The sequence below is a fragment of the Dipodomys spectabilis genome, unplaced genomic scaffold (assembly GCF_019054845.1).
Source record: "Dipodomys spectabilis isolate Male_0828 unplaced genomic scaffold, ASM1905484v1 ptg000234l, whole genome shotgun sequence".
Taxonomy (NCBI): Eukaryota; Metazoa; Chordata; class Mammalia; order Rodentia; family Heteromyidae; genus Dipodomys; species Dipodomys spectabilis.
The window spans coordinates 2,709,719-2,730,342 of record NW_024870911.1 but is presented as its reverse complement, the minus strand read 5'-3'; the positions used below and the strand labels follow the sequence as shown (position 1 = coordinate 2,730,342).

Here is a 20,624-nt window from a genome sequence, read left to right as displayed (position 1 = left end):
TTAAGGCATGTGTGGTTGCAGTGTTAATAACAGTTAGAAAATTATAAACAATTTGATAGAACTCAAATGATAAAATATGTAACAATATGAATGTGGTGATTATATGGTTTAATGATTTAGAAAAACTTGTATTATTAATGATAATAGATGTTGTTATATTATGAAGTGAATGAAAATTCCATGTGCAGAAGTTATCATCCAGAAAGTCTCAACCAGGACAATTTGTGTGTTTGTGTGTGTGTGTGTGTGTGTGTGTGAGCATGTGTGTGTGTGCATATGTGTGTGTGCCTGTGTGTGTATGCATGTGCACATATGTGTAATATATCCAGGAAACAAGGAAATGACTGGTCAGGCATTCATCATTAAATATTAATGATGCTTACTTGTAGGCAGGATTACTGATTTACTTGTCCCTTTTCACCCTTCTGGACTGCCTACTTTTCAAGAACGAATAGATACTGGTGGTGAAGTCCATGTAAAATATAAAAGATAACAAATGGCCATGATAGAGGCTTGAAGTATACATTCACGTGCCCTATGTTATATTTTAGGCTTAGCACAATAAAAAATCTCTTAAACTTGGCAAACTTCAGTAATAAAACTGCATCATTACAGTGAGCATTGAGACAAATTACCAAAACTATTATGAGCATTGTTCCAGTAATGTGTTCAAATGAAATTTTAATAACGTTATTTTATTGCTCTTCTGATTTCAGGTTATATAGTTTTAAATGTATTTTTGCTTTGTCTTAGATGTCATTAAAATATGAAAAAACTGCTTGACTGCATAAATCCATTTTAAGTGAACTTTTCTTATTATATTTAACCAAGGTACCTGGGGGTTTCTCTTACAAAAAAAAAAAAAAGAGCTTTTCATTTAGTTGTTTATTTCTATTTAAATATCCTATAATTGAATACTTTAAGTTCATTAGTTTTCTAGAGAAAATAGAAGGAAATGAAAAGGATGACTCTCTTTGCACAAAATCTATGATATATTAATGTAGTTTCCATTAATATTTCACAAACTTGGAGCACTAAGTGTGCACTAAAAATAAATGGGAAAACTTATAAGAATACAACTCTTGATAAACTAGCAATTCATATCAACTTGCAAAAACAGTGAGAAAATACTCACAATCACCTACAAAGCTTTGTCTAGTTTCAGCTTATCACATGGCTATAGTATGACCCTAGCAACTCAGACTTTTTTTTTCTAATTTTTCCAAAATTTATTTTTATTTTTATTTTTTTGTGAAAATACTGTACAGAGGGGTTATAATTACATGGGCAAGATAATAAGTACATTTCTTATCAAGCATTGTAGCCTCCTCCTTTGTTTCCCCTGCCCATCACTTCCCATCCTTCCTCTGCCCCCTACCCAGTCCTCCTCCCTCCTCCCCACCAAAGTTGTAAAGTTTGTTTTCCACATAACAACTTGTACATCTCATTGTTGCAATGGATCCACCTGTATCCCTATTATCTGCATTTAACCAACAGAAAACCGGTGGTGGCTCAAGTGATAGAGCATTTGCCTTGATTAACCACCAGAAAACTGGTGGTGGCTCAAGTGGTAGAGCATTTGCCTTGATTAACCACCAGAAAATCGGTGGTGGGTCAAGTGGTAGAGCATTTGCCTTGAGCTGAGGAGCTCAGAGACAGAGCCCAGGCCCAGAGTTCAAGCCCTACAGCCAACCAAAAAAAATAAATAAAACATAAAAATGATGAAAATGAAACTATTTGATTTCTGTTGTAAGAAGCTCAAGTTTGTTTCCACTGCCTATAAACTCTTGCAAGCGTTGGTGGTCCTGCTTGTCCTTTCAATCTTAAAATGAGCATGATCCGTCTTGCCCACGGCCACAGCACTAGTCCTCTCAATTACTTGGTTTTTGTTTTGCAACTTGCTGGACCACTTTTGTTAGTTGTTCTTCCCTCTGTATTGCACGGGTGTCTTGCCTCTACCTTTTACCTATCTATTTTTAATGATCATTGTGAAGAAACAGCTTTTTCATCCAAACTAAGTAGGGCCCCCTCACTCCTTTAATTTCCTGACATTTCCTGTATTTTTACCATACTCACAATGACATGCATACTTGATTATCAGAACCAGTAAGAAAATCACCAAGGATGGCTTTCATTTTTGACTATGCGAGATTCAATCATTTATTGACTTTATCAGTAACCATTAGAAACTGCATTTGACAAAATCAAGGTAAATACTGAGATAGAGAGAATAAATACCTTCCCATCATAGTCCTCTGACTGAGAGAAGATTAACCACTGGGATGGAAGCACACTACAAGTAAAATGAGGTATCAGAAAGTCAGTGATTAAATAATCTACCAGATTGGACAGATAATAAGAAATAATAGGCTGAAAGACAGAATATCTACAATAAAAATCATAACACATTTTACAAGTTAAAAATACTTAACCTAGGGGCTGGGAAGTTGGCTCAGTGGTAGAGCGTTTGCCTTGCATGCCTGAGGCCCTGGGTTCGATTCGTCAGCACCACATAAGCAAAAAGAAAAAAGCCGGAAGTGGTGCTGTGGCTCAAGTGGTAGAGCGGTAGCCTTGAGCTGAAGAGCTGAGGGACAGTGCCCAGGCCCAGAATTCAGGCCCCACAACTGGACCCCCCAAAAAAAAATTTAACCTAAAATTTTTGTCTGTTAATATTACTGTATACTTGGGTTTTGCCAGTTCAAAAATCTTCTTTCATAACTTTGTGTTTTTCTTCATGATCACAAAATATTTTTTCCAGGGAAATACTGAATAAGTCTTCCTTGAAATCACATTCTCTTGCGTTCTATCAGTGACCCTGAAATAATACTAAATTTACACTTCAATGGTTGTTATGCTCAAGGTTGACAGGAAGTGTATTATGTTTGTTGTTAAAAGGAAAAGTGTAATGAATCACTATGTGGGCTTCCATTCACTTAAGTTTCAAGAGAAAAAGAATTAATTTAACATTTTTGGTACTGAAACTCATTCTCCACATTTCCCCCACTGATGTTCAGTACTTCTATTTTTGTTGCACATGTTATATGTCTAAATTATATTTGAAAGACATACAGCTCTTATTTTAATGAGGGACATAAAGAAGAGAAAACACACCTTAGAATGTGATGGGATTGTTTTAAATAATGCCTTCAGTTTACTGTATAGATATTACTCATTTTTCCTCTGCAGAAAGTAACATAACTAGAAATTTGTATGGAATGATATCATGGATAACTGAAGTTTGATTTTTGCATCTGTACAATTTTTATTTTGTACCAGGCTGCCAGTGTCTCATGTCTGTAATTCCTGCTACTCAAGAGGCTGAAATCTGTGAATCACAGTTCAGAATCATCACAGGCAAAATTCTCCAATTAAACACTAAAAATAAGTTGGAAGAGGAGCGGTAGCTCACCTGGTAGAGTGCTACACTTTAGCATACTAGTTCAGGAAGAGCACCCAGGCCCTGAGTTCAAGACCCAGGACCAGCACACCCACCCCCCCCCCCCCACACACACACACTCACACACACTAATAATAATAAATACTTGCAAATTAAATGAAATAATTGTATATTTCTGTTTTCATATAACCATATGACTGTTTCTAAATACATCTAGTATATCAGCCTATATATTTGGAAACTATTCCTAGGTCTTAAATCCTGGTATTGATAATTTACTTGATTGCAAAATGTGTTTAAATCATATATGAAAGTGTTGAATATACTTTACCATTTTAAATCCAATTGAGGTGTTTAAAAATGAAACTAATATATACAGACTGCAATTTAGAACTCAAATGAGAATGGGTGGGGTAAGGAATTAGAGCCTCACTCCAGATCTGTCCCATGAACCAAAGTGCTGTCTAGAGAATTCAGCCACAAGTTGAAATAAAATTTAGAAATCTAATGTACTGCATAATATCCTATTCATGATTGGTAATTCAGACTCCAATTAGGTGATTACTGTCAGGGATAAAGGTCCAGTGTGCAGGTGGCCATTACTGAATGGCTTATTAATCTGCTGTTGATTGAATACTTCTTGAGTTCAAGGATTTATGTTAGCTGCTAGAAATACAGTGGTAGGCATTTTAGCTTTCTCAAATGAGAAAATACGCAATACTTGTCTGTGTGTGTGTGGGGGGGGGGGGGTAGCTTATTTTACTTAGTGTGGTGATCTCCGATTCTACCCATTTTCCTCGACTGACATAATTTAATTCTTCTTAATTGTTAAGTAAATTTCCATTGCATATGTAGACTATGTTTTCTTTATCCATTCATCCAGTGAGGGGCCACTATGCTGATAATTTGACTATTAATGATGGTTCCATAACAATTATTACTACACAGTTATCTCTATTATATGCTGATCTTGATTCTTATGGACACATCTAGATGTAGCAGAATTAGGTCTATGGAAGTTCTATATTTAATTGTTTGAGGAACTACTCACAATTATTTGACCCCATCAAAATTATAAATGTCTTTTTTTTATGGGTTTGGGGGCTTGAACTCAGAGTCTCAGCACTGTCCCTGAGTTCTTTTGCTCAAGGATAATGCTCTACCACTTTGAACCACAGTGACACTTTCAGTTTTTGAGTTGTTAATTGGAGACAGGAGTCTCATAGGGATTTTTCTACGTGGGCTGACTTTGAACCATGATCCTCAGATCTCAGCCTCCTGAGTAGCTAGGATTACAGGTGTGAGGTATTGGTGCAAGGCTAACTGCCTTTTTTTTTTTTTTTACAAGAAAAAAGAAGTATTGAAAAGTCTGTTGAGGAGACTGGAACTTTTATTTCTTGTGTTAAGAATGCAAATTTATATAGCAATTTTGGAAAGGAATTTGCACTTTCTGCTATCAGCCCCACATGACAACCCCCAGTGATACCCAGAGGCATTATTAAACGAAGAAATATCTCCACGTAAAAAAGCTTTATGTAAGAATTTTTAATAGCTTTATTCTAAATATAATCTAATGCAATGTAGAAATGCAAGCTACATGGATGAACATACTCATAAGTTATGGATATGTCATAGAACGCTAAGGAAAATTTAGCAGAATTTGGTCTGTAACTTGACTGAGCTCGAGTTAGCCTTTGTGAAGAATATACTCAAGGATTTTTAGTTTATCTTAATGCAATTAAAAATGAAAGGATGTGAAGAATTTTTGATGAGACTTGAGACCTATTACTCAGAGCTAATTATGCTAAAAAATTTTTCATTAAAAACTATTTTCTCTGAAGTTTTTTCAACTTAATTGAATATGCCATAATAAACAGGATTAATTGCATTTTAGTTATGAAGACTTCTGGAAGCCACAACATCAGAGATAAAAGTCACACAAGTTTAAAATTAGGAAGGCTGTGTCATCAATCAAAATTTGTTCCTTCAAGTTTTCTTAGCACAGAAATGTATTGAACATGTTTTCTCAAATCGCATTTATTATTGCGTTTGATCTAACTTGTTTACTGAGTAGAATTAATATTTTCAAAAGAAAATATTAAGATATGCATTTCAATATTAACACCATGTAGCATATTATAACTATAAATATAAATGTCAAGTATTTCAAGTGATTCACACTGTAAGAAGATGTAAAATCAAAAGTAAATATTATAGGTAGAAATGTTTAATATAGTTCTAATATAGTCCTTTTATAGTCCTAATATAGTCCTTTAGTTTAGAATCAGTGTTACAATAAACCTATCCTGAAGAAATTTGCAACTCTTCAAGGATATATTAACTCTATTCAGTGATACATTTTATATTCACCGCTATTAAAGTAACACTTACTACTTTATATTTTAAATTGTTAAATTGTTGTCCTTTCCAGTAAAAGCTGATTTCTTCAGGAGAAAAACTAAGTTTATTTATCACACTGAATGAGACTGCATAGTTACTGATAGATAGAATTTATGGAATGATTATTAAGTGAGGAAAGTAGGAATGTGGAAGTGAAGGGTAGGTGGTCAGAGAAGCTAATAGTATAAAGGAACAAATAGTATAAATAATATAATCAAATATAGGAGTTAATAGTATAAAGGAGCAAAAAAGCTCAAGGACAGAAGTCAGGTGCTGAATTCAAGTCCCAGCGCTGGTGCCAAATATATATAAAATAGGAAAACTTCGAAACCAGAGAAAGGAAAGTTAAATGAAAACACTCCTTTGAAATGAGAAGGATATAATTTTCATGTAAAATTGGATTTCCATGTAACACAAAGAATTACCTGCCGTTAAATAACTTAAACTTATTAGCATTCAGTCCTTATAATAGTATGTATATAATTTGGTTGTGTCTCCCGAGGATTCAAACGCAGGGAGTAGGTTCCTCACTGTGAGGGAGTGGAAGTAGATTAGGTGGAAGAGTCATAAAGCGTTGCAGCAGCATAGAAGGTTCCTAGGTTATTTGTGTGGAATTTAATTGGCAAAATTGTTACTAGAAATATTGGTGTCTACTTTGTCACTTCAATCGTTACTTCGTCACTTCAAAATTCCTCATTAGAATTTTTACCATCCAGTCTAAATTCACTATTTGAATATAGTATGTATTATTCTCTATTACTCTTTAGCTATTCCTTAAACCTTATTTAAGAACAAGCCATATCTTTTTCTAAATGCCAATAAAATCTAAGAAATTATTCAATACTTAAACATACATTTCATTTAAAAATATTATACATTTCATTTCTAAGAAGTGACACAAGTGCTCTGACTTCAGGGAATAGATAGACTATTGGCCTACTTAGCTCCATTTTTATAGATTTATGGGATACTTGTGTTAAATGCAGTCTTAGAAGTAGATATGTAGTTTTATGGCAATGTGGTAGAGAGCTACCTAATTCTCCCTGAGAACAGAAAGTATAAAGAGTCTTTCTAGCAGATTAGATCATAGAACAGAGACATACAGGTACTGAAGTTTAGTCAGATATGCAGAAGGGATAACTGGATCTAAGAGAAAGGTTATTATACAAGGCGATGGTGATAGAAAGACCATAGTTCTAAGTCATAATGCATAAGGTGAGTCAGAAGATCTGGTGCATAATCTAAAGAAGGCTGAATCCAATCTAGAAAACCCTGCTTTTCTCTTCTTCTTCAAAAACAACAGCTGTATTTTATAAAGAATATTTGGATTTACAGGAGAATTAACCAACAAGATATTTCCAGTCACCCCTTATTCTAGACCCCAAACCACTCTTCTAATAACACCTTCCACTAGCATGGAACCTTTGTTTCAGTCATTAACTTTGTAGACAAATTCTGATTACTCATAGCTTCCAGTAGTGTTCTTTATTATACAGATAGGTATCTGCCACAACAGTCATGAGAATAGTTTAACTAGACTGCAGATTTTTTTTGTCCTTCACCTGTGCACACCAACCATTCCTAAAGCTGTCACCCAATGATTCTTTGTCTTTATGATTTGATTTTTTCCAGAATATTATAAGGTTGGAAACATAGAGCAGGTCAACTTTCTACATTCACTTCTTTCAGTTAGTAATATGCATTTATCAGGATCCTCGTTAATTATGATATAGCTCATCAACTCAAGCAAAATACCCAAATAATTATTTGGCTATTAATGCTACAGCAATAACTTCAGTTTTTCTTGATAATTGCTTTAGAGATTGGTTTCAGGTATGATCTGAAGACATCATGATTATTTTTTTGAATTTAGAAAATAGCTAAAAATACCAACTTGCTTGCCACTTCTTTCTACTATTTTCCTTATGGTTTCGTGATACATATTCTCAATCTATAGATTATTTGCAGAAAGTTTTTCATCTCCATGTTCAGTTCATGAAACTTGGCTTTTGTCCATAGATATTAACCATATCTATTGTGCATGGCCTGATTTGACAAAGGTGAAAAATAGTTAATAAGTCATCATAGATGAGAAGCAATCAGTGATCAAGAAGACTGTTGTAAAGCCTATGGCAGCACAGTAGCGCTCCCTTTCTCTGTTCTCTGCTAGTTTACCCTACCTATCTGCATTATTTCTGTATCCTTTAACACATTGACTAAATGAAGGTGTCCATGCTAGCCTGCACATGAATATTGATAAAGGCCATTGTATTTATTCTTGTCTAGGTCAAGAACAAATATGTTCAGAAATTTAGATATTTGTTTTATAGCATAAATGTATTTCCTTGTGCTTTCTATGTGGCAAGTACACTTTATTTTCACATCTAAAGCTTTACATGAGAGGCTCGGTAGTATTATGGCCAGATGTGAATTTTTGATCTCTCAGCCAGATTTAGGAAGGGAATTTGCATTGAGTAGGAAAATACTAAAACAGGAAAAACCAGATAAGAGACTAGTTTGTGTTATTCAGAATTGTGAGAGATAGTCTTAAGGACAGAGCCCCTTAATTAAGCCTCAATATTTTAGGCTGGGTGACTTATTGGAAGTAATTGCTAGGGTGGGAAAAAATAATGAATGACTTTCAGGTTCCTGATTAAAGCAAAGCTATTGCATTTTTTGGACCGAGGATGAATTCTTATATGCGTTAAGCCTTATATGCCTGTGATTTTAGGTTGCTTCTTTGGGGGAAAAACAATCTCAAATGACACATTACATTCTGCTTATACTCTACAATATTTTTCTCTGTGCTCTTACTCATTTCACACATGTTCCCCTGGAACCTTGATTGCTGTTCTTTCTGCATACAAAGTAACATTATTCGCAGGTAGGCATGCAATTTCCATAAATAAAGCTTTCCCAAAGTAGAAAAAGCATACATTTTCATCCTAGGATTAGGAAACAAAAGAGAAAATATGGCTTCCTGATGCCTAACAATGTTGTGTGGACAGATAGGAGGCGTGCCTTGTACAACCTGAGTTTGTCTCATGGCTGTTGTATGTCTTGCGTTTAGCTGGGATGACAGCAGTTCAGTGAGCAGTGGTCTGAGTGACACCCTGGATAACATCAGTACTGATGACCTGAACACATCCTCTGTCAGCTCATACTCCAACATCACTGTCCCTTCCAGGAAGAATGCGCAGGTGATGACTATTCTCTTCCTTTTTTCCAGTGCTGCCACTAGTTTCTTCCCCTTGCTTATTTTATAGTACCGTTGTACAGTTGTAATGCAGTCCCTTAATCTGAAATAATTGCTTAATCAGCTACAAGAATTTTCATATCAGTCCATTCTGTGTATAGAATATATATGGGGAGATAGAGACAGATAAATTAGATATAAATGTAGATATAGATTTCTACTTTATAATCTTACCAGAAAGGCCAAAGGTGCGATTCCTTTCCTTCTGATATTGGTGCATTTTTTAAAAATCAAACAATTATTTTGGTTGCTCAGCCTTGAATAGTTGTTTTTTATTAATTTCACATTGAAATAGTTCTCATGTGAATGGCAAGTCAAGAATCGACATTAAATAATTATGTTTTATCATGTTTTAGTTTTCCTTATTGTACATGACAGAAAATTCCTTTCTTTCTGGGGTGTTTAATTAGTATTTCTGCACATATTTATCCTGACATTCTCTAATATGTGCAAGTGAGAATTACATGTCTAAAATTAATGACATTTAAATGAAGATATAGATAAAAATAGAATTCTCTCTGGCACTCTTTGAAGTATAAATGCTGCTGTTTTGGTTTTCATTTTAACTAGTTTTCTGCAAGTGCATTCCAGGGCATCATAAAGTTTTCTGAACTATCTTTCTGTGCAGTTAAAAACAGATACAGAGAAACGCACCACAGCAGATGAGCCATGGGATGGTCCTGAGGAGCTGAAGAAAACAGAAGGGGATTTCGAAAGCCATGGTGATGGAGCTGGCAAGTGGAAAGGAGGATCCTCAGTACTTTCTGAAGACCCTGAAAAGGCAGGACAGAAGGCTTCCCTGTCCATGTCACAGACAGGTTCCTGGAGAAGAGGCATGTCTGCTCAAGGAGGAGCCCCAGCAAGGCAGAAAGCTGGTACAAGTGCGCTCAAGACTCCCGGTAGGCCTGTTGCTTGGTAGCTGTTCTGCAAAATACTCTTATTGTTGAAGATTTGTTTTCACAAATGACAGGACTCTCTCACTCTCCCCCAGCCCCTCTCTCTTGAGCCATTCCTAGGGCTTGAATTCAGGTTGTAGGTGTTGGCCCTGAGCTTTTTATTTTAACTTTTTTTTTTTTTTGTCAGTAGTAGGTCTTGAACTCTGGGCCTGGGTGCTGTCCCTCAGCTCTTCAGCTCATGGGAGCACTCTACCACTTGAGTCACAGCACCACTTCCATGGCCCTGAGCTTTTTTTTTTTTTTTTTTTGGTTTAATGCTAGTACCCTACCACTTGAACCACAGGTCTATGCATAGCTTTTTTGGTGATTAATTGGTGAGAAGAGTGTCACAGACTTTCCTTCCCAGTCTGTGTTTGAACCATAATCCTCACATCTCAACTTCCTGATTAGGCATGGTTAAAGACACAAGTCATTGGCACCCAGTTAACAGCTCTCTTTTTATATCAAATTCTTCTCCATATTTTACACTTGTATTTGTAGTACCATTGTTTATACTCAGGGCCTTGTGCATGCCAGGCAGTTGCTTTATTTTGGTCATTCCCCAGCCCATTGCATTTTATTTTTTCCAAATAGGGTCTCTCATTTATTCCCCGACAGGCCTGAACCATAATACTACTAACTATATTTCCCATATATACAAGGAATGATAGGTAATTGCCACTACACTCAGCTCTTTATTGATTAAGGTAGGATCTCTAAAATATTTTTACCTGAGGTGACCTTGAACCATGATTAGTCTGATCTCCAGCTCCCAAGTAGCTAGGATTATAGATGCTAGCAGCCTTACTAATTATAAAACAACTTTGTAATCTGAATTCCAAATACTTTATCCAGAATCCTACAAATCATAATAATCTAAGCATTCTTCACGTCATATACTCCCACAAAATCGCAATTATCTAGGCATTCTTAAGATTCTACCCTTATATTTTGGGCCTAGTGGATTTCTTAGTAGGTGTTGGTCCTTTCAGGACATGCTGAAATAAGATCAGATTGATGAATAAATAGTAAGCCTTCATTTATTCTGACTTGTTTACAAAAGTTTGCAATATTTTTGTTACCTCTGAAACTGAATTTCAGCAACACCTCTGAGTGGCAAAAGCAATCACACTAATTTAATGGGTTACATGCTGGGCATTTGAGATGCTATTTATGAATTAGACATTGTGATACAGAATATTGAAAGAAATCTAATAAATTGCAACCTCTTTAAGACTACAAAATGATTAAAGTGTCACCTGAAGTATGAATATCACAGGACATGTAAAGTATAATTACCCAACAAGTATTCAGAAGAATTTTTTTCTATTACTTAACTTGACAGGATTAAGTGGTAGTAGCCTTTAAAAAAAAAATTGTGCCACTCTTGGAGCTTGAAATTGGGGCCTGAAATTGAGCTTTTTTGCCCAGAACTAGTGTTCTTCCATTTTGAGCCACAGCTCTATATCTGGCATTTGGTGGTTAATTGGATATATGAGTCACACAGACTTTCCTGCCTGGGCTGGCTTTGAACCATCATCCTCAGATCTCAGCCTCCCAAGTTGTTAGGATTACAGGTGTGAGCCACTAGTGCCCAGGAGCCTTTTAAACAAGTCGTAGCCTTTTAAAGCAGGAGAGTTGCAACACATAAGACATCCACACATAACAGAATTACCTTGTTTTCATTTTATCTCCTTGATGCTCACATCCTCTCTGCTCTGACAGTCAATTTTTTATAGCATTCACTTCATTCCCTAAATGGGTTTGAGTGCGTGCCTGTTTGGATAAAAATAAAATGATCACTTAAAGAAGCGCTCACATGGATTTAGACACTGTTATTATGACAGCAAAATATTCGGACGCACATATTTGTTTCTTTCTTCTTGATCAGGAAAGACAGATGATGCCAAAGCTTCGGAGAAAGGGAAAGCGCCCCTAAAAGCACCGTCCCTACAGAGGTCTCCCTCGGATGCAGGGAAAAGCAGTGGCGATGAGGGGAAAAAGCCCCCCTCGGGCATTGCAAGATCCACTGCCACCAGCTCTTTTGGATTTAAGAAAGCGAGTGGAATCGGGTCATCTACGTTGATCACGAGCAGTGGAGCAACCATTACGAGCGGGTCGGCCACATTGGGTAAAATCCCCAAGTCTGCTGCTATTGGTGGGAAGTCAAATACAGGGAGGAAAACCAGCCTGGATGGCTCCCCGAACCAGGATGATGTGGGGATGCATGTGAGCTCCAAAACCACCCTCCAGTACCGAAGCCTGCCCCGTCCTTCCAAATCCAGCACCAGCGGCATCCCTGGAAGGGGGGGACACAGGTCCAGTACCAGCAGTATCGACTCCAACGTCAGCAGCAAATCAGCGGGTGCCACCACTTCAAAACTGAGAGAACCCACGAAGATTGGCTCTGGGCGCTCCAGTCCGGTCACTGTCAACCAAACTGACAAAGAGAAGGAAAAAGTTGCAGCCTCAGACTCAGACAGCGTATCTTTGTCAGGTTCCCCCAAATCCAGCCCCACCTCTGCCAGTGCCTGTGGTACCCCAGGACTCAGGCAGCCAGGGTCCAAGTATCCAGATATTGCTTCCCCTACATTTCGAAGGTAAGGCTAGGTAAAATGATACGGGATAAATATGTGTATGTGTATACATACATATATATATATATATATATGTAGACATATTATATAATGTCTTATATATGTATACTAAACACATTTTAATATATACTGAATATGTAGATTCTAAGCTGTATATATCTTAGGATGTGTAAATGTTGGCAGTTTTGTGGAGCTGATCATGGAGGTAGCTAGCAAAAGAGTACTGCTTTCATTGAGAAACCGACAAACACAATTGAGCTATTGCTGCAGCACTGGTGATACAAACAGTATGTGTAAGAGACTAAACTTCAGGTGGAGATCCCCAGTAGTGATGACATGAAATAATAGCTCACACACTTTTAACCCATCTCCACCCATCCTTCCCATAACTAAAATCTCAAACAATTAAAGTCTGTATGACTGTTGGCATTCATTTCCCATGTTCATCATCCTACTGACTCTTCATGGGTTGAAGGTGATGAATAGAGGTGATGGTTTCCTTATAAGACCTTCCATTGGACAGATGTCTACCGCACCGTGTCTTGACATAGTAAAGAACATCAAAGTCTGATCTGATTGACAGAATTTGAAAGCATGCAAACGTTTGATACAAGGTAAAAACTATGGTCTACGTTTTCCAACTTTTCATCAGTGTTTTTCAACACAACTCTGATAAGCACCAGGGGGTTTCTGTACCCAGATTGTTTTTGGTATGAAATATGGGTTGCTCTGCTCAGAGTTAGCACCGTTTATAAATATGCGAAGTTGTAAGAAAATGAATATAGTTAGACTTGGCTCAACTAGGTAAATTAAGTCTGGTTTCTCATCTGTAAAATGATAAGAGCATAGTCTGCCAACTGAATCAAGAATTTTGAGCTTTTGGAAATACAGTGTTGAAACATTTACTCTTACATTCAAGCAAACTTAGATACATAATTTTTAGAACATCAGTATGAGGTTTGATTCTTCATGAGAGATGTTAATAAAGAAGAACTGGCTACTTGAAACATGGATTCTCACTGAAATGGATAAATTATGCCTGTAGTGAGTGTAAATATTTGCATTGTTGAAGAAAAAGCCAAGAGTGCCCTCCTGTGGCCCATTACCTATGAAACAATTTCTCATATTCACCATAAAATATGTCACTTTAGAAAATACGCATATCATCACAACTTAATTAGTAATCATTATGCCATTACTTCATACCACTTTATTTCCATATTTACATAAATTTGATTATATCATCTGCTTCATTTACAAAACTAAAATGTTTTCTGAACTAGACTCTGATATCTAATTTAGCACTTAAGTGTTTCAAATCACTCTTGCAAATAAAATTTGAATAGCACTGGCAACCTCTATAAAAAGCCTTTGGCCTTTGAAGAGGGAAAAATACAGACAAATTCACATTACCATGAATCCAGTATGTCAAACAGCCTATGTTCTGTCATGCAGGCCTTCAGGGACTCAGCTTGCTTTCCTAAACCTTGCCTTAAATGTTCCTTTCAGAATTTGAGTAAACCATTTTTTTAATATAAAAGCCAAAACAGAAACACCCATGCACGTGCTATATATTGAATGAGTAGAAGTTGTTTCATTATAATGGTTCTGTAGAAAGACAGTCACTAAAATGGTCAGACTATGGGAGCGAAATCTTTTTTAGACATTTAAATTGTGAAAGCCAGGACCTTGCATCTTTGACTTTTGTCCACATCTCCCACCCCAGGTAGCTACCCAGTACTGACTTACTCTTCTGATGATGGAAGAGAGTTTCAGTGCTTGATTAATTAAACAGTCCAAGTTTATCAAGTTTACGAACACAAAGGCAGGCAGTGCTTGGAAGCTTCTTACACCAAAGCACTCTTGGCTCTGTGTGATGAAACCCTAAGGATGAAGTGTGGATATTAGTTTCTTGGAACAACTGAAGTTGTTATTTGTTTTTCTTTTAGGTTGTTTGGTGCCAAGGCGGGTGGCAAGTCTGCCCCTGCACCTAATACGGAGGGAGTGAAATCCTCCTCAGTAGTGCTCAGCCCTAGTACCACATTAGCGCGGCAAGGCAGTCTGGAGTCACCATCGTCTGGTACGGGCAGCATGGGCAGTGCTGGTGGGCTGAGTGGCAGCAGCAGCCCTCTCTTCAATAAACCCTCAGACTTAACTACAGATGTTATAAGCTTAAGTCACTCCTTGGCTTCCAGCCCAGCGTCGGTTCACTCTTTCACATCAGGTGGTCTTGTGTGGGCTGCCAATCTGAGCAGTTCCTCTGCTGGCAGCAAGGACACTCCAAGCTACCAGTCCATGACTAGCCTCCATACGAGCTCTGAGTCCATTGACCTGCCCCTCAGCCATCATGGCTCCCTGTCTGGACTGACCACAGGCACTCACGAGGTTCAGAGCCTGCTCATGAGAACGGGTAGTGTGAGATCTACTCTCTCAGAAAGGTGAGATTTCCTGGAGGCCTTCATGAAGAAGCCCTCAGCCCTTCCCTGCTCTGTGCTCAACCCTTCCCTCCATTAAATTCCCGTGATTTCACTGTGAGTGACAGAAGACTGAAAGGATTTAAGATTGAGGAAACCTAGCCTTTTATTTAATCTTATTACACAATTTGTGGAGGAATAAAATACCTAAGGTCAGGGTGATTAGGTAATTAAGGCTCTGACGATGAATGTGTAAACTTAACAGCCAGTAGACAATTTTAAAATATGTCAAGATTGTATTTATATACTGAATGAGGTCATTTTAGTGATGCGACTTAAGCCCCATAGTAACACTATCTCTTTCTGATAATTAGAACATTTTTAAAGACAAAATTTAAATGGATTCTATAATAATGCCCTGAGCATTCTGTTAAAATAATGATAATGTATTTCTCTGAAAAAAAAAAAAAAAAGCCGAAAGATCACTGGGGAAATTCTAGTTGAATTGGAGAATATGTCAGCTGTCAGCAGTGCATCCGTTTTTTGTTTTTTTTTTTGATTAAAAAATCTTTATGAAACAGAAGAGTGACAGTTACATAAGTCAGGCAAAATGCCATTCCCTTTTGTACAGTGTCACCCTTTCCCTGGCTGTCTCCCAGTAGCAATGCATCCTTCCAGTAAAGGATACACCAGCACCATTTTTAAAACAGGTCTCCTGAATATTGATCATATTACAAGATGTTTCCGTATTTCACTTTTCCATATATTACTTTTCAAACTTAAAATGGAGAATATGGAGACATTTTCTACCTGATACAGTGATTAGAGTATGTCACTCTCAAATCTCTAGATTCCCACCTTCCCTCCCCAGCAGAAAAAGCATCCTTTCTAAAATATTTGGTACTGACCATTAATCTCAAGAAATGCTGCCATTTTTCCCTTACTCATAATATGTATAACAGTAATAATGATAAAAATAGTATGCATATAATAATAATAGTATGCAATAGTATTATTATCTTGAAACACAAAACTTTCAGAAATCGCCTTAGTTTGCAACTTTTATTCTTCAGAAAACAAACAAACAAACACCAAATACCTGGCACCTTCCTCTAAACATTCACTCAGTTATTGGTGCAGATCTGTCTACTCTTTTCCAGACCTTCATCCTTACTTCTGAAGTAATTTTGAAAGTATCAATTAACATCCTTACCTAGCCAGGTACCAGTTGTTCATGCTTATAATCTGAATGGTGAGATCTAAGGATCACTGTTCAAAGCCAACCTGGGCAGAAAAGTCTGTGAGACTCTTGTCTCCAGTTAATCACCATAAAAACCAGAAGTGGAACTGTGACTCAGGTGATAGAGTCCTAACCACAAGTACAAAAGCTCAGGACAGATCTGAAGCCATGAATTTAAGCTCTATTATTAGCACAAAACTAAAATCTTTATCTAGACATTCTCTATAGTGTCCATTAATCTAAAACTCACTGCTCTATTCAACCTGTGTGTGTGTGTGTGTGTGTGTGTGTGTGTGTGTGTGTGTGTGTGTGTGTGCGCATGTGTATGTGTGTGTTTATATGTGTGTGCTAGTCATAAAGCTTGAACTCAAGGCCTGGGTGCTGTCCCTAAGATTTTCTTATCACTTGAGCCACAGCTCCACTTCTAGCTTTTTAGTCTTTCATTGGTGATAAGAGTCTTACAGACTTTCCTGCCCAGGCTGGCTTTGAACTATAATGCTCAGATCTCAACTTTCTAAATAGCTGGGATAATAGACATGAATCAGGCTTATGTTTGTTCTTTCTTTCTTTCCTTCTTTTTCTTTCTTTCTTCCCTTCTTCCTTCTTTCTTTTTTCTCTTCTTCCTTCCTTCTTTCCTTCCTTCCTTCTTTCCTTCCTTTCTTCCTTCGTTCTTTCCTTCCTTCCTTCTTTCCTTCCTTCCTTCCTTCCTTCCTTCCTTCCTTCCTTCCTTCCTTCCTTTCTTTCTTTCTTTCTTTCTTTCTTTCTTTCTTTCTTTCTTTCTTTCTTTCTTTCTTTCTTTCTTTCTTTCTTTCTTTCTTTCTCTCTTTTTCTTTTCCTCTCTTTCTTTCTCTCTCTCTCTTTCTTTCTTTCTTCTTTCTTGTTTTGAAACCCACAGTATAACAAACCCTCTTGGCATTCATTTCTCTAATCAGGAGTCAAGGACAATCATGCAGGTGTAACTTCCTCTCATAAAAGAATTTTTCAGCTAATTGAAATATTGGTGCTCCACACTTGCTAAGATGGGCTACTAATTGTAGAATGCTTTGCCCACATGAAACAAAATCATAAGGCAGATGACTAGATGATAGAAACTAAACAGGATCCACACCTCTTGTCATTTTACTGATGTACTGCATACATTAAAAACAATATTTGATCTTTTGCCAAAGAAGTTAAGCTTCTTATAACATTTTAGATTCTAGTTTCAACATTTTAAATGGATATTGATATTTTATTTAAACTTTGAACAAGTAAATGAAATTTAATAAAATGTATAAAATAACCTATGTTAATGAGCATATCCTCAATTATATACTCAGATGTGGGAAATTCAAATAGCAAATTGATAATAAAATCAACCATACCACACTTATTAGTCAGAACCACCCTCCAAAATACAAATTATTTGTACCACAATAACTATACTAAGTTGACCATTTAGCCATCAACCTACTTCTTAGTCAGATAATCAACTATAGGCCTTTGTATCCAGATAACTCTCAGGTCAAAACCAGGTAAGCCACATGTTAAAACTGATCTTATAGCCTGGCACCAGTGGCTCATACCTGTAATCCTAGCTACTAAGGGGGCTGAGATCTGAGGATCATGGTTCAAAGCCAACCTGGGCAGGAGAGTTCATGAGACTCTTTTTTAAAGGTGTGTGATAATTTATTTATAGAAATTGACCATTGTCAATTCACTAAATAGAGAGATGGGAGGGAGAGATTGGGAGAGAATGAATTAACAAAGGACATATGTGAAAGGAAATGTACTTATTACTACCTACATATGTATGCTGTATATCACCTCTAAAACCTTAAAGTAAATTAGAAAAAATAAAGGCAGACCAAAAAAGGAATTGACTATTGTCAACTATTTTAGAGGACTCTTTTTCTAGGTACTCGGAGATTTCATCTGGGAATTGGCTTACAAGTCGCTCAGCATGGTATCACTGAGAACCAAATATGTGCTAAGCATACCAATGCTGGGTGGTGAGTAATGACATAAAAGTGTATTTTTCTGGCAACGTCTAAAGGAAAAGAACATAACTTGAAATTTCCTTGGCTTCTCTGTGGCTTCTCATATTGGAAATATGACAAACCACCAGAAAACTGGAATGGCGCGTGGCTCAAGTGGTAGAATACTCACCTTGAGCTGAAGAGCTGAGAAACAGCACCCAGGCCTAGAGTTCAAGCCCCATGACCGCAAAAAAAAAAAAAAATGATGTTACAGCTTTAATGGAATGCAATTTTATATTTCACTCTTTTAGTTGAAGTCATTATTAATTTTAAAATTAATTAATTTAAAATTATTTTTAAAATACTCTTTTCAAATACATAGTTGCTTATTGTTTTTAAGGAAATGTTTCCTATGATTACTCAATTTTGGAAATAGGCTAATTTTTACAAATGGTAATACCTTGCTATTAAAATAATCTCAATAAGACTATATAAAATATAATTGAAACATTTTAAATAAGAATGTTTGGCTTTAATAAAATATATTAGTGAATATTATGCCATGTAGTGAATGTTTTCATAGGTATAGTGCCTAAGAAAGGCATTAATTCCTTCTAGGAAATTACTGGGTTGAAATAGTTGTGTGTGTGTGTTGTGTGTGTGTGTGTGTGTGTGTGTGTGTGTGTTTGAGGGCTTGATGCACTGCCCTTTACCAGCATAGTGCTCTACCACTTGAATAAAAGCTCTGCTTCATGCTTTTTTTTGTTGTGGTAGTAGTGGTTGATTAGAGATAAAAGTCTTTCTCTCTCCTCCTTTCCTGTCCAAGCTGGCTTTGAACTGTATCCTCAGATCTTCACCTTCTGAGTAGGTAGGATTCCAGTCATGAAGTACTGGCACCCAGCCTTGGATTGAAATATTTTTTTTATTCAAAACATTATACACTTACTCTTCTGTTTTTCACTTTCTCTGCTTGATAACAAAATTTTAAACAACAGCAGACTATTGAAATCCTTAATAGTACATAGAAGGATACCTTCATGTATTGTAGAGAAACTAAATGTAATTAATTGGTAGTCTTGGCTTAATCAGACTTAACTGGTCAGTAGATTGTTGGGAATGTTAAAGAAGCTAAAGAACCATGTATAAGTGAAAGTTTTAAAATCTAAATATTTAAAATTAATGAATTAGAGATATGTAGTGGAATAAAAAATTTATGAACTACTTTAGGAGACTTTTAAAAATATATATATTTTATTGTAAAGATACTGTACAAAGGGGTTACAGTTACATGAGTAAGGTAATGAGTACATTTCCTATTGAGCATTTTATTCTTAGCTTAGAAATATTAAATCAGTGAGGTTTTATTCTCATTTAACTTTCCTTTAAATTCCTACTCACTAAAATTAATAAAAATAAATGAGTATAGAAAAAGAAAGAGAAAAGATAGAATGTATTTTAAAAAATCTTTCCATATTGACTCTGTATCATTGGTGGACCTTGAACGATAACTAGTATACATTTTTATCTTTTGTTTTATCTTCATAAACTTAACCAAAAATTTAGAATAATTTTAAGTAATAACCAACTTTACTAATTCCTGGTTTGTCATTAATGTTAAATCTGAGAAGCTTGCTTTTATCTTTATGCATTAAAACTATTGTCTTGAGACCCAATTCCTGACCAAAATCCTCAAGTGTCATTGTTATAACCATTGTGGTCCCTGCTAACAATATGAGTTGGCAACTTTTAGAGGTTTACAGAAAGACTTGCATAATAACACACTAAAATCTAGAGTCCAATAGATAAATTGTGAATTTAACCGTAATTTTTCCTTAATTGTTTTCAGTAAGTGACATACAAACATGCAATTCTTATGTGCCCACTATCATTGGCAATTTTCTTTGTAACATTAAATTTGATTTGAGGCATGAAAATCCTCAGTGTGTCTATGGCCACATGGATACTTTCGCCTATTTTTGTCATTACTGAGAGATTTCTCCATATTCTTTCAGTGTGATTGTTTTTTGTTTGTTTAGCTAAACAATTAAGAAGACTTCTATAGTCAGGCTACATGCTGGATCAGGCCTCTATGTAATGTAGTGTTGTTTTTTTTTCTGTAGGAATTCCCAGTGAACAAATTTGTATAAAGCCTTTAGCTGTTAGCTCTTACAGTGCTAACTAATGGAGTACAGATGAAGAAAACATTTTAGCTTTGATTTTGAGTGCTGAAACATTAAATCAATGTGTTCATATTCATGATATCATCCCCATTATGCATGCACTGTGTGTTTAATTCTGATCACTTGAAGTTCTAAAGGAAGAGAGCAATATATCTGCAGATTTACATTAATATTACTTTGGTTATCCATATGTCAGAGTCCTCAGGCTTGTCTCAGTTTGTAGTTGACACCCTTAACTTCTTTTTTC

General features: G+C 36.2%; 1 protein-coding gene across 1 annotated transcript in view; it reads left to right on the top strand.

Moving 5' to 3' along the window:
- Nucleotides 1-20,624, top strand: part of Nav3 (neuron navigator 3) — a 296,229-nt gene that overhangs the window by 201,966 nt on the left and 73,639 nt on the right. The window contains exons 13-16 of the mRNA XM_042699113.1: nucleotides 8,868-8,997; nucleotides 9,682-9,952; nucleotides 11,880-12,588; nucleotides 14,535-15,023. Of these exons, the coding sequence (XP_042555047.1) occupies nucleotides 8,868-8,997; nucleotides 9,682-9,952; nucleotides 11,880-12,588; nucleotides 14,535-15,023 (1,599 nt within the window). The remainder of the gene's footprint in view (nucleotides 1-8,867; nucleotides 8,998-9,681; nucleotides 9,953-11,879; nucleotides 12,589-14,534; nucleotides 15,024-20,624) is intronic.